Below are 13,464 nucleotides of genomic sequence, written 5' to 3'. Positions count from 1 at the left end.
AAATAGGGGCCAGAACAATGGTCCCAGAAGCGGCCCTGGCTCATGGCCATGGTGACCCTCTCCCAATCCAGCTGCACCCAGTAAACAACAGTAGAGACCCTACTCACAAATGCAGGCAGAGGTAAACCTCTGCCCTGCTGCCAATCACACGCGTTGTCTCTTACTGTTGCCGTTCCATGAGGTCAGGACTTGGTCGCCGCATCACACTGGCCATCTTGCATTAACCTTCCAGTCTGGGGCCTCTCTCTTCAGTGCTCAGCTAGCCTGTTTTTAAAAGGTCTTTACACAGCTGATGGGCCACCTCTGGACACACCCCTGCCTCAGCAGGTGGTCCCTATCAGCTAATTTGTCCCATGTGCAGCCAGTCCACAGTGGATAAAAACCATGTCACATACACTGAAAAAAAGGGACTGGCCATCTCTTGGATTTATGTAAGCATCTTGCATGTATTTAACACAATTGCCTCATGTTTTAAAGTTAAATGTAACTATATAGTGTAAAAACTACATGATATGCAGAAAGGGTGTATTAAATTGTTCATATCATGTTCAGGTGAAGTAAGTCAATAAGATAGCAACGTTAAATCTCGTGAAACCACGCGTGATTTCATCTCGCGGGCTTTGGATCGTGGTTTAAAAAAGGCATCCATCTCAGTCAAGTCGAGCAGCCAACTCTACGTTTTTGGTATGTCTTGATTTTTTGAATTAATATTTACCATATTTCAGCCAAATGTAGTTAAACGTCTAGAGTGTCGCCATGTAACATGCTAAAAAAGAGCCGTTAGCTTATTTGCTGTTTTATCTGTTGTCAAAGAATTGGCGCTTTTTCATTTGAATTTGTCTTTGGCACAAGAGCCGTAATATCACATTAAACCTAATTACGAGGCACTCATAACATAATTTGGTTTTCTGTGTGAATAGATTTGCCAACTGACTCTTCAGTTACATTGTGTATTTACTGCACCATGGTGTTAGTGAGATTTTGGACATTGAACAGCTTTAGCTAATATCATCAGCAGCATTATGCTAGCTTACATCCCTACCCCTCCTGCCCTCACCTGCTGTCCTTTTGTTTTTGTTTTTGTTTTTTTTGCTGCACATTGAGAGACGACCTCTATTCTGCATTTCACCAGGAGTCAGCTGATGGATTGTGGGTTCAAGGTGTTATGGTAAGAAAGTATATTCTATTTTCGTTTCTGTAACTTAATTATAATGGGTTTTTTATAATTATTAGGTGCATGCATACTCACCCTATTAATACAACTGAGAAATCCAAAATCTGCCATAGGTTTAACTTATACCTGTATGTATTGCCAGAAAGGTGATTACTGGACTCGCATTAATGCACACTTGAACTGAAATGAGGTTGTAACTTGTGGGTTGTTGGGTTGCAAATCAGAAACAAACATCTTTGGATTTTTTTTAATCCCATAAGATCTGGAAACACAGTTTTTATTCAACAAAACATTACTGATTAACCAAGCACAGTGCCTGCTGTTATTTCAAAATAATTTTATGTCATTTCAGATAAAATGCAGCATTCCAGTGCATCCCAACCATGCCTTTACAGTCAAGGTTTCTGACGGAGCTGAGTTTCTCTCTGACAGTCTGCTGAAAGTGTTTGCAAAGTGATCGGGGGAACAGGGCACAAAGCTAAAGGATGTAGCTGCCATTATGACAGTAAGAACTTTAAAATTCTTTAACTACAAAGTGTATATGTATTGCATTAGGTCAGTAAAATTTTTATGCTACATCCATTGAAACAGTCAACTATTACCTGTGAGTACTGATTCCACTAAAAGGATGCCATAATTTTCGTCATGCATTTACTGGCCCACTGAGAAAAATTTATCTTTTTTTAAAAATAAATGTTCTGGAAACTATATATCCATAAAGTTGATGTCAAACAGGAACTTTTGATATTGCTTTGTAGATGCTGGTGTTGCATGTTGACTGGTTTAAAAAGTCAAGAGTTTTTGTCTGGGATCATTTTCTTCTGTGCTACTGAAAAGTTCACAAATCTCTGTTTTCTTTGTTATAATAGTCAAGGATGACATTAATGCTCGGAGTCCCTCATCAAAGTGCTCCGCATCTGTGTGAAAGACAATTGCAACATCTTGGTGCAGGAGTTCATGGTGAGTGTTTTATGAGTAGATTGTGGATTTGCAACCTTTAAAAATGCATTTAGTTATCCACTTGATCCTCATTGGACTGGTTAGGACCAGTAGTCCTCTTTAATAATTTGAAGTTCACATGAGGCCTGGTAGTGAACTCGGCCACCGGCCCTTGAGGCCCCACCCCCACCCCTGTATTAGGGGTCACATCAGTGTGAAAAAACTTTAAATTTGTCATTCTAATGAACAAAGGAAAATCCCACCAGTATTTACATTAGCTTTTGTTTGAAAAAAAAAAAAAAAAAGACCAACTGACCAACAGCTAACCAAATTGTGGGGCTGAAAGTCTAAATTCTAACATCTTCTGAGTGACATAGCCTGGATTTCTGATGGGCCGGTGTCTTTCTAACAAAAACTAATGTAAAGCATTTGAAATTATTATGTTTTTCACCCTCTCTTAGAAACTCTGTTAGACCATGAATGGCAGCATGGCAGGCCACTCTTTGGCTATAGCTATTTACTATGTTGCTTGCATTGGTTTAAATTACTCTAACATTAGAACTGGTAGATTCAAAAGAGATGAGTTTAAAAAGGAATCTTAAAGAAATGTTTTGTGTTTAACCAGGACTTGACTGAGGCCACTGCACAGATTGAGAAAACCACAATGAACATCTGTCTCCAGAGATGCGGCAGGCAATGACTTTTCTGATGTTGTTCTTCAAGATCTGGATAACGTGACCTTTGCAGTAGCCATGCTGTTTGGACCTTTTTTATTCCTTCAACATGAGTTACCCATCACAACTCTGCTACACTTTTGAGGTGATTCAATGGGTGGTAATGGAGTTGGATGCAACTCAGCTCTCAAGAAAAGCTCACAACTAAGACAAAACTGCTCCTGCAACGAAGCTCACTGTTATGCATGTGAGGTGACCAGCTCTAGGTGAGAGGACATTTAAATCTCACACTTGTTCTGCTGCATTTTTGAAGCTCAATTCCAGGAACGGATCGCAGGGTTCATTTTTATATACTCTGCAACTGCCATGAGGACGAGCTGTTTTTTGTTGTTGTTTGTTTTTCCTTTTGCTCTGTACAAGTTCTGTTTGTCTGTTTGGCAGCATTTTTAAATTTCTCTTTTTTCTTTCTTTTACTAGTGAAGAGATGTAGCGTGAACAGTTATGCAGTCTAAATATCCCATATGGGCCGTGTGAAATGTTATTTTCAGTTTCATTCAGTTGAAGTAAAGAACGTTGAATATTTCTAAGTGTGCTGTTTTGAACCAAGATGTCACAGTATGATCAGTGCTGTAATTTTTGACAGTCACTGTATCAATGTTATTTTTGCGTCTCTTGAATAAAGTTTTTGACCTGCAAGTGCTAATTTCTTTAGTTATTGGGGTAAAATGGGTAGTGTTAATAGGAAGGTGTTTGCCAATTCAGTAACCTAATTTAATGTTAATGGAAACTAACATTACCTCAAATTGTTTAGTTATAATTGTTGTTTAACTGAATCTTGATGTCAGAGGCCTTAAATAGAATGTTTTGATTTGTTCTTTCCCAACATTTTTCAAAAGAAACAGTCTAATTTCTTTGCTGCGATTGATTCCAGAGAACACGGAAGAACTGACATTATTTAACTGTTGATTTATATAGATTCAGTAGAGGAGTAATGTCAGTTTAATTCTTTACCTACTGCAGTGAAATTAGACATGTTGTTTTGAAAGGTTACTGGTGGATGCCAGCAACCATCTTGGAAGAGAACAATACAATCTGTTATAAGGCCTCCATTTGAAAATTGTGTATTTGATACTAGAATATAATAGCAAAATGTAATTTGAAGATAACATATAGTATTTAAGTGACCAAGTAGTATTGGGTAAAAGTTATTGAATCGTGTTGGGATAACGTGAAAAAATTGTGAAGGATTAAAATATTCCAAGAGCTCAAATTACTTCATCAAAACATGTTTAAGTCACATTTTATCAACACAAATTGCACAGGTTTATTGAACATGAATAAATTGTGTTAATTTAACTCAATTGTTTAAGTTGCTTCCAAAGCAAAACATCTGTGTGCAACAAATGTCCACCATTGAATTAAGTAAATCCAACAACATATTTTTTTCAGTGTAAAACACTAAAAACCATGCAATAGAAACAGAATAAAACCATGCAAATAAAACAACACTCATAAATAAACACTAAAAATCTGAATAAAAACAATATACAAGATAAATACAAATTTCCACTGTGTGACATGTGTATGTATGTATGTATGTACGTACGTATGTACACACATATATACATATACACACACACACATATATACACACACATATATATACACACACACACATACATATACACACACACACACACACACACACACACACACACATACATATATACACACACACATACATATACATATATACACACACACATACATATACATATATACACACACACATCCAATAAAAAAGGTTTATCATTGATTGAAATTCATTCAGAAATGTTTAACGAATGAGCTGTCACAACTTTCAAGTACAAAGTTGTTATGAAGTCTGTCACATTCCCCCCTTTTTCTTTTTTATCCTTTATTTATTTATCCTTCTTATTTCATTGTACTGTATATTGTTACTCTTATTTGCCTTGTATGTCTACTGTACAAACTGAACTGGAATGACTGACTGTTCGCTTTATCATTTCAATAAAGTTTGGGAAAAAAAACCTCTTCGGCCGCTCGCTTTTGCCGTATTTTGCGGCAAAATTATCCACATCCACCGCCGCGCTATGAATTGCGGGATATATGGGACCACGAAGCGTGCACCGGACCACGCTTGATATTTGGGGAAATCGACGGCGCATTTGGAGTATGCATTTGAATCACACTTAGAATTGGGACATCCGTCGTCGCGTGGCGGTGACGTAACCGCACTTAAAATGCGTACTTCAAGCGTGCAGACTCTTAATTGGGACACAGCCTGTGTGTCTCTGTGTCCCAGGCAATCACATATCAGGTGATGTTGTTTTATTCTCACCTGTGTGCAGCTGCAGTTCCGGTTCAGATTACTGTGACCCCTCTCACACCTGTGAGAATTTCACTCTGTGGAGCAGAATCGCGTTATTTAAGCTGGTTTAATGTCTATAAAGAGAGCCGGAACTTCATCGCCGTCATCGCGTGCGACCTGAGACGAGAACGCGACACTTTCTCTCCTCCGTCTGGATGCAACGGATTGCCATGGTAACGGCAGCTTCCTCCCGGCATGCAGCAGCCTGCGCCCCCCTCCCTCCCTGTTAGAGCGGCGCAGGGTGGAGCAGCAGACGGACCGACAGCAGCAGCAGCAGCAGCAGGAGGTAAGAGCCGGACAACGCCCGTCCTCCTTCTCTTCACCCTCTTCATCCTCCTCCTCGGAGATTCTCGGAGCAGCTGCGGCGGGTTTGCGGTGACCGGATCAGTCCGCAGGCTGCTGTTAGGCCCGGAGCTAACACGGAGGAGGAGGAAGAGCGGGCTCGGGTGTAGCTGCGCTGACACATTCAGACTTTTATGATTGTATTTCTGCATTATCATCATCATCATGGTGATTCACCGTGCCTGAGCATGCTCACTGACTCCTCTTCATCACCTCTCCTCTCTGTGTCCTCCCCTCCTCTGTAGGAGTGAAGATGGATGGAGACTCCGCCCCCCTCACAGATGGCCCCGCCTATGAAACGCAGAAGATGGAAGGTTGGTAACAATAATTACTGACATTTGATCGATAACTAAAGGTGTTACGAGAAACTGATCACTTGACTGAGCTTTAATCCTAACCCTACTCCCAACTTATTTTGCTCCACCCCTCCACTCTGATTGGATGGCTGTTAACTGGAGCCGGAGAAGAAAGCGACTCTTGCTCCACATAAGATGAACATGAAAAAAACCTGACGAGCAGCAACTTTTACCAAAGTCAGAGAGTCAGCGATCGACGAACTCTGGCTGTTCTTTGATTATTAGTCCACATTAAGATATTTTTTTAATCCTCCCACAGAAAAAGCCGCTGTGAAGGCAACTTCTGAAGAATCAATGAAGGTAAATCTGTACACTTACTGATCGGAATCAATAATCAGCTGTTCCCAGAGGCTGGCGCCATGCACGAGGCCAACACGATGATGGGAAATGTTCACGAACTGGAAGATTTTTCCCAAATTCACAGCTTTCAGACCTCGCTCCTTTTCACCATGGTAACCGACATTGTGTTTCAGGCCTCCAGGACAGCAGGAGGCGCCAGAGCAGCCAAGATGATCTCAGCCAAGAGCACAGGTACACTGACCCAGTATAACCAGTCACACCAGTTTAACCCATCAGAGCCACTAACCCGTGTCTGTCTGTCTGTCAGAGTCCGTGGACGGCGTCAGCAGTCCAGGAAGTCGTTCTCCCGCCAGCCGATCGTCCACGCCTAACAGAGAGGTGAAGAAGGTGAGAACACCTGCAGGGCTCGCAAAATCGCTAGCCCGACGTCCCGGGGCTAGCGATTTTTCCAGTCGGGCTACCAAAATCTATCTCAGCCCTGCCCGTCGGGCTATCATAGGAAGGAAAAAATATATGTCAATGCTTTTGCATTCTTTCGGAAATGTAGCTGGGTAATTATGTCATTGGCATCGGTGAGCCACTGTCAATATGTGACATATTGAAATCGCGTTTGAATTTGCGCTTGTTTTTTGCTTTCACTTTGCAAATGTCCAGGTGCCTTCTTTTGGCGCACCAAGTCACTCGGGTCAGAACATGGGGTGCCACCATCATCCCACTTCTGACACCAATGTGGCGAGCTCAGACAACGAGGAGACGGAGGTGTCGTTTGGTCTTGCTTCCCGTGAGCTAGCCAGGGAGCACAGCCGTTTATTGACATCTGCAGAAGAACACTGCCGCTAGCTAACTGCTCAGCGCGGCAACCGCACAGCAACAGCAACAACAACAACAACAACACACAGGGCGCCCTCTGACCCCGGAAGGACACACCGTCGCAGCGAGAGGGCGTCACCCGTCACTATGGCAACATAAACAAAACATAACTGTACAAACAGAACCCCGAACAGCCCTGGCCCGCTACAATATGCTGCTGAGAATATAGCCCAGAAGAAGCGTATAGTATAGCTTTTATTTTGGAAAGAGCCATTTCTCTGTAATAAACTCTCTTTTCCAAAGATGAGTGATTCCTCAATCAGATACGCAAACGCGCGTTGCAACTTCTTATCTGGTGCGAGTCTTTTATTTTGACAGCGAATGCGCACATGCGGACCACTTATGTGCACCCGTGTAAATAACATAATGTTCTGCCGGGTGTATGGTTGGTTTTCTCTCGATTTCTGAGTCGACAAGCGCCTTTGTTACTGGGACCAGTCATTTTAAGAAAGGCCCCCATTAGAACCATGAGAAATGCAAGAAATGCATTATTGCTCAGTCTGCAATATCTTTCCCAGAACAAACACCAATTGCAAATAACATACTAAAAATAAACCTGAAAATCTGTTTAGAACAGCGTACTATGTTGCAAAGAGTGAACTACCACTGGCAAAATTTAGCAGTCTTTGCAAACTTCAAAAAGCAAATGGCCTAGATCTTGGTTCCACTGTCTCTTACCCGTGACTTCAGCGGAAATTTCAAATTCAGGATCTGACACAGACTGATTCATGTCCTACACAGTTCTTACAAGTTCATAGAAATTTCTGTTCAATTAGAACCAAGTATTTGAGTTGATGATTGTAATTTTTATACAATGTTGTAATTTGTTTTTCAACAATTTTTTGATTAATGTTTTGTTTCCTTTACAATATTATACTTTAATGTATAATATTGTAAAGGAAACAAAACAGGAAACAAAACATCAATCAAAAAATTGCTCTCTTTTTTATTCGGGCTACTTACATTTATTTTTGGCTACCAAAAACTGAAGAGTCCCTGCCCGAAGGGCTACCAGGGAATTTGAAATTTTGAGAGCCCTGACCTGAGATAGGTGCTGAAGTATTCATACGCTTTACTGCAGTCAAACCAGCAGTACAGCAGTGTATAGATACTCTGACAGAGGGTTACTGGTTCAGCAGGGTCGTTCTGTCTGCAGTCACTATGTTGTTCCAGAGCACGCATGTTACTGAAATGATCCGTACACAGTGTTGGGGTGTACATGTACCGCCGTTACGTATTTAAAATACAAAATATGAGTAACTGTATTCCGTTACAGTTACCGTTTAAAAAGGTGGTATTTAGAGTACAGTTACTTTGTTGAAATAAATTGATTACACGGCGGTACTTTCCTGTTTCATATTGTGGCGGGTCGGGACTGTTTCGGTTTTGTTTGACAGCTACGTTCTGTTGTTCCAGGCGGCAGCGTTACGGTTGCCATGGTTACAGGGTGACGCGCTCTCTTTGTGACTGTGTTTCCTGGGTGAGAGAGCGCCTTTTTTTGTTGTTGTTGTTGTGCTAAGCTAAAAGGTAGAGTGTTACAGACATAGCCCTAAAGAATGTAGCCTCATGGGCAGTGTAGTCCGTGCTGCAGGGAGAATGGACTGCCATACACGTTATGTGTCTGTGAGCGCGAGGAGGGAGAAAAAGGAGAGTCGAAAAGCAGGAGTTATCGTCAAGCAGAAACGGGAGCTGGAAGCATGTAAATATAATAATAACCACTGCAGCCAAGAAGAGTGCCTGACAAGCCCAGTTGTAAGTAAGCTATTACGACTCGACTGTACGCTGTGTTCGTGTTTTCATCCGAAACAATAAGTTCTGTTGGAGCAGCCTTTCAACGCCTCTCTCTGTCTCTCTGTCTCTCGCAAGCAAAGTTGACCCAGACAACAAAGTAAAGCTAGTTTTCAGCTACGAGCCCAACAGGGAACCTGACGTATTAGCCAGAGGTCCCTTTACTACGGTTCAGACCCGCGGAACTTCAGTAATAGTAATAAATCACATTCATGTAGTTGTAAAAGCATGATAATATATTAAGTAATCCGAAGTATTCAGAATACGTTACTCTCATTGAGTAACGTAACGGAATACGTTACAAAATACATTTTGGGGCATGTATTCTGTAATCTGTAGTGGAATACATTTTAAAAGTAACCTTCCCAACACTGTCCGTACATAATGTGTGTAGTTCTGTGTGATTTACACAGCATTAAGTAAAACTGCAGGTCTTCATTTTCACTGATGAGCGCATCACCTCACAATTAATGTAACGACTGTTTGGACTGCCTGTGCGCGATGCATCCTATCACTGCAGTGTCATCTGCAAACTTTAGAATAGAATAGAATTCAATACAATAATACATACAGAGAAAAACCCAACAATCATATGACCCCCTATATAACCAGGCTCAGGGAGGGGCGGGGCCAGGATGATATGGTACCACAAGGTCATTAAGATAAGATGGGGCCTGATTATTTAAGACCTTGTATGTGAGGAGCAGGATTTTAAGAGCCAATAACAGAAGGACTGGTTCTGACAGTGTCTGTAACTGGTACCGGTGGTTAAAATGGTTCTGCCATTCTGCAGGTGGCGGTGGTCCGAACCCCCCCCAGGTCTCCTGGCTGTGCTCGTGGACGGACGCCCCCCCTCCCCTCTCATCCAATGCCCGACCTCAGCAATGTGAAGTCAAAGGTTGGGTCCACGGAGAACCTGAAACACTCACCTGGAGGGGGCAAGGTAACGTACATCCGTCCACCTGCTGTGCAGAGCTGACTCTCAGGTAGAACCTGACACTCACCTGTCTGTCTGTAGGTTCAGATCATCAACAAGAAGCTGGATCTCAGTAATGTGACGTCAAAGTGCGGCTCCAAAGACAACATCCACCACAAACCAGGTAACGTTCCACACCACAATCACATATCTCGAGATTAAGTGGAGAGCTGATCAATAAAAAGTAGCACAGACGAGTAGTACCGGCTGATCTCTTCGCTCTACTCCTCAGGTGGAGGGAAGGTGGAGATCAAGTCAGAGAAGGTGGAGTTTAAGACCGTTCAGTCCAAAGTCGGCTCTCTGGAGAACGTCACTCATGTGCCGGGAGGAGGGAAGAAGAAGGTACGCACTAACATCCACCTCCTCATGGGGGTCGGAGGAGCAGAGTCAGCACTCCCGACTCCTCTGTTACACCTCTGTCATAGAAACTTCAAACAACGTCCTGCACGCAGAAGACCTGCTGTCTCCTCCGTAAATGGAGACGTCTTCGGCCCTGCTCACGCAGGTCACCGGTGTCACGTGACCTAATTTGTCCTTTGCTGTAAACTCTGTCCGCTTACAGTGGAAGCATAATTTCTTTTGTCCTTTTATTTGGCGCTTTACACACCCAGCTCAGGAGCAGCACATTTTTGTCATGTGACCTGATTCCCAGTCATGTGACACCTGCGTGTGTGTTTGCAGATCGAGACTCAGAAGCTGAGCTTCAGAGAGAGCGCCAAAGCTCGAACCGACCACGGTGCTGAAATCATCATCCAGGCTGACTCCTCCCCTTGTCATCTTAGCAACACTTCCTCCCATGGAAGTCTTAATGCAACTGAAACTCCACCCCTCGACACCCTGGCCGATGAGGTAAGAAGTCCGGGGAAGAAGAAAAAAAAAAAAAAAAAAAAAAAATCACAAAGTAAAAACATAACATATGCTAACACACCACTTCCTCTTTCCGTAAGGTGTCCGCCTCTCTCGCCAAACAAGGCCTGTGATTGGACAAACCCTGTGCCTACAGACCCTGCCCCCCTGCTGTCACCAAGGAAACGGCCTAATGGAAGAAAAAAAAAAAATCATCATACATGTTACACAAAGCTACCGAGGATTGGAGAGATTTTATGAATCAGAAATCACCCAGAGTTCACCCAGGGTCACATGATCAGCCTCACATGATCAGCCTCACTTATATTTGTTATCTCCACTGCGAATCAACTTTAAGCTGAGCAGTGACAAATGAATGAATAAATATGACTTTCAGCAGATAAATGTTTAACCTTAAGAGTTCCTGTGGTAAGCTGATCAGCTCAGCGTTTAAAAACCTGATCAAAGACCCAACGGCGTTAAATGCGATTAAACACACACACACTCCACAAACCTGTGATGCGTAAATGCCCACAGCGCCCCCCCCATACCCGGAGCCCGCTCTTTAATCTGACCTTTGAAGAAAATTTGAGCTCGTTTTGAATTTGGCGACAGACGCACGGCCGTGAACGTGTCCCAGTTAGTCCGCCGCACGATATCCTCGTGTCGGTGTTGTTCCCACATCATCATAATAAATGTTGTTCCAGGTTCATTGCAAGTGACCAATCACATTGTTGTGACGTCATACTTTTGCGACTTCGGAAAAAAACACCTTAAAAATATAATCTACTTGTGAGAAACCGCCTTTGTCCGACAATACAGCAATTTGAATTCTTTGCATTTCAGGATACTGTTTTTAATGAACTGTAAGCATTATACAGATTGTCCTTGCAACATTGTAATTTCATAAATTAATAAATCGCTTGGCTTGCAAAAGTATGACGTCACAACAATGTGATTGGTCACTTGCAATGTTGAACCTGGAACAACATTTATTATGATGATGTGGGAACAACACCGACACGAGGATATCAGATCATCCTTAGTCCGCCTGCGCTGTGCAGAAGTTTAGTTTTGAGCACTGAGTCGATGAAAAAGCATCTGAAGCTTGAACTCGCCATTATTTTAACATCTGTCTTGAGCACTTCCTGGAGGAAACAGGAAGTGTGAGAACGGTGGGAAAAAGTGAAACATTAAGTCATGTGACTCTGGAAACAGGAAGAGTGTTATTAGCGTTGTTCATAAAATGTGTCCAATCATCGAGCCTCTATCTCTCTGATGTCATCTTTCTACCAATCATATCTCTTCTGTGTTTTTGCTGACGTGCTGTACCAACCCCTCACCACCACCATCATTAAAAAAAATACCCAGAATGCCGTTTGATACCAGGTGCCAAAACATTTGTGTTTCTCTGCCTGTTGGCTGTTCAAGTGCTTTGTACCAATAAAGTTTCTCTTGAATCTGACGAGTTTTTCATCACTGCAGAGAAACGCCATGACACCAGCCTCATAACCGCTGTCAACAACATAAAAAGGAAGCAGTTTTATCAGATTTATGTGCTTCTTCCACTTATCCGGGGACGGGTCGCCTAAACAGAGAAGTCCAGACCTCCCTCTCCCCAGTCACCTTGTCGTTCCCAGGGTTAGAAAGATATCGTCTCTCCAGCGTGTCCTGGGTCTTCCCCGGGGACTTCTCCCAGTGGGACATGCCTGGAACACCTCACCCAGGAGGCATCCTTGTCAGATGCCCAAACCACCCCAACTGGCTCCTTTCGAGCAGGCTAAGCTCCTCACCTGATCTCTAAGGGAGGCCAGCCCCCTTTCAGAGGAAGCGCATTGTATCCGCTCACTCTACACCATGAAGGACAGGTACAGCATCCAGATCACTAATCCGTCTGCCGATCTCCCCTAAGCAAGACCCAGTGATGAAACCAAACCAGAAAAACGCCATTCTGAATACTACATCAGGCGCAATGGTTAGCACTGTTGTGAGGTTCCTAGTTTGTATCCCAGCTCGAGCATGTTCTCTGGGTTCCTCTCACAGTCCAAACACCTGCTTGTCTGTTAGACCTGTGACAGACAGGAGTACAGCTGGGATAGGCTCCACCCCCCCATGCCCTTTGTCTGGATGGACAGATGATGTAAACAGTTCATGGTAGGCCAGAGTGAGGTTTTTAGGTTGACTATTATGAGATATGCACAATCGCGGCAAAATCAGTTTAAAATTTTAGCTTGGAGCCGCAGTTAGCAGCTACATGCAGCCTTTTATTGCCTCGCCCCCTATCACAGCTGGAATAGGCTCCAGCACCCCCGCATCCCTGAAAAGGATAAGCAGAAGCGAATGGATGGATGTTATGGGATGTCTTTCAATATGAAACTGGCTGCAATTAGTCCACATCAGCTCAAAACCACAAGAATCATCACCTGTACAAACCAGTGTCACGGCAAAACATGTAATAGCCTTGCCAGTCCACTGTGTGCAGTTCACACTTTGGTTCTCCAAAACTTGAAACGGACACGCCTGCAGAAGTAGCATTACCAGATAGAAAATATAGTTAAATCCATGAAGACAGTGGCAAAACAATAACCAAAAACGCACATACCGGTAAGTCCACGGTCCTTAAATGCTGGAAACGATCTAGCTGTATTTTCATGTAAATGCGTTAATGTCTATTTAAACACACACTCGTGATTAGCTTCATTTTGGCCTGAAATTAAAATCTCCCTCTGCTGCACGCATGTCCTCAGGCAAAGCATGAAAAGTGATATCATGTTCCCATCTAACACCTGTTCATGTTACCTGTGGTG

The 13,464-nt window shown here is 42.9% G+C and overlaps 1 protein-coding gene across 1 annotated transcript; it reads left to right on the top strand.

The window, feature by feature from the left end:
* The first annotated feature begins 5,059 nt into the window (after window positions 1-5,059).
* maptb (microtubule-associated protein tau b) lies at window positions 5,060-11,377 on the top strand. Its single transcript, XM_026163778.1, has 10 exons — window positions 5,060-5,465; window positions 5,767-5,835; window positions 6,137-6,177; window positions 6,351-6,408; window positions 6,485-6,564; window positions 9,629-9,778; window positions 9,854-9,935; window positions 10,044-10,153; window positions 10,493-10,660; window positions 10,759-11,377. The coding sequence occupies exons 1-10, from the start codon at window positions 5,375-5,377 to the stop codon at window positions 10,789-10,791; spliced, it is 882 nt and encodes a 293-aa protein (XP_026019563.1). The 5' UTR covers window positions 5,060-5,374; the 3' UTR covers window positions 10,792-11,377.
* The last annotated feature ends 2,087 nt before the right edge of the window (window positions 11,378-13,464 follow it).

Source organism: Astatotilapia calliptera, chromosome 4 (assembly GCF_900246225.1).
Source record: "Astatotilapia calliptera chromosome 4, fAstCal1.2, whole genome shotgun sequence".
In the NCBI taxonomy this organism is placed as follows: domain Eukaryota; kingdom Metazoa; phylum Chordata; class Actinopteri; order Cichliformes; family Cichlidae; genus Astatotilapia; species Astatotilapia calliptera.
Note: the sequence above shows the minus strand (reverse complement) of the source record. Positions and strands in the feature narration are given on the sequence as shown.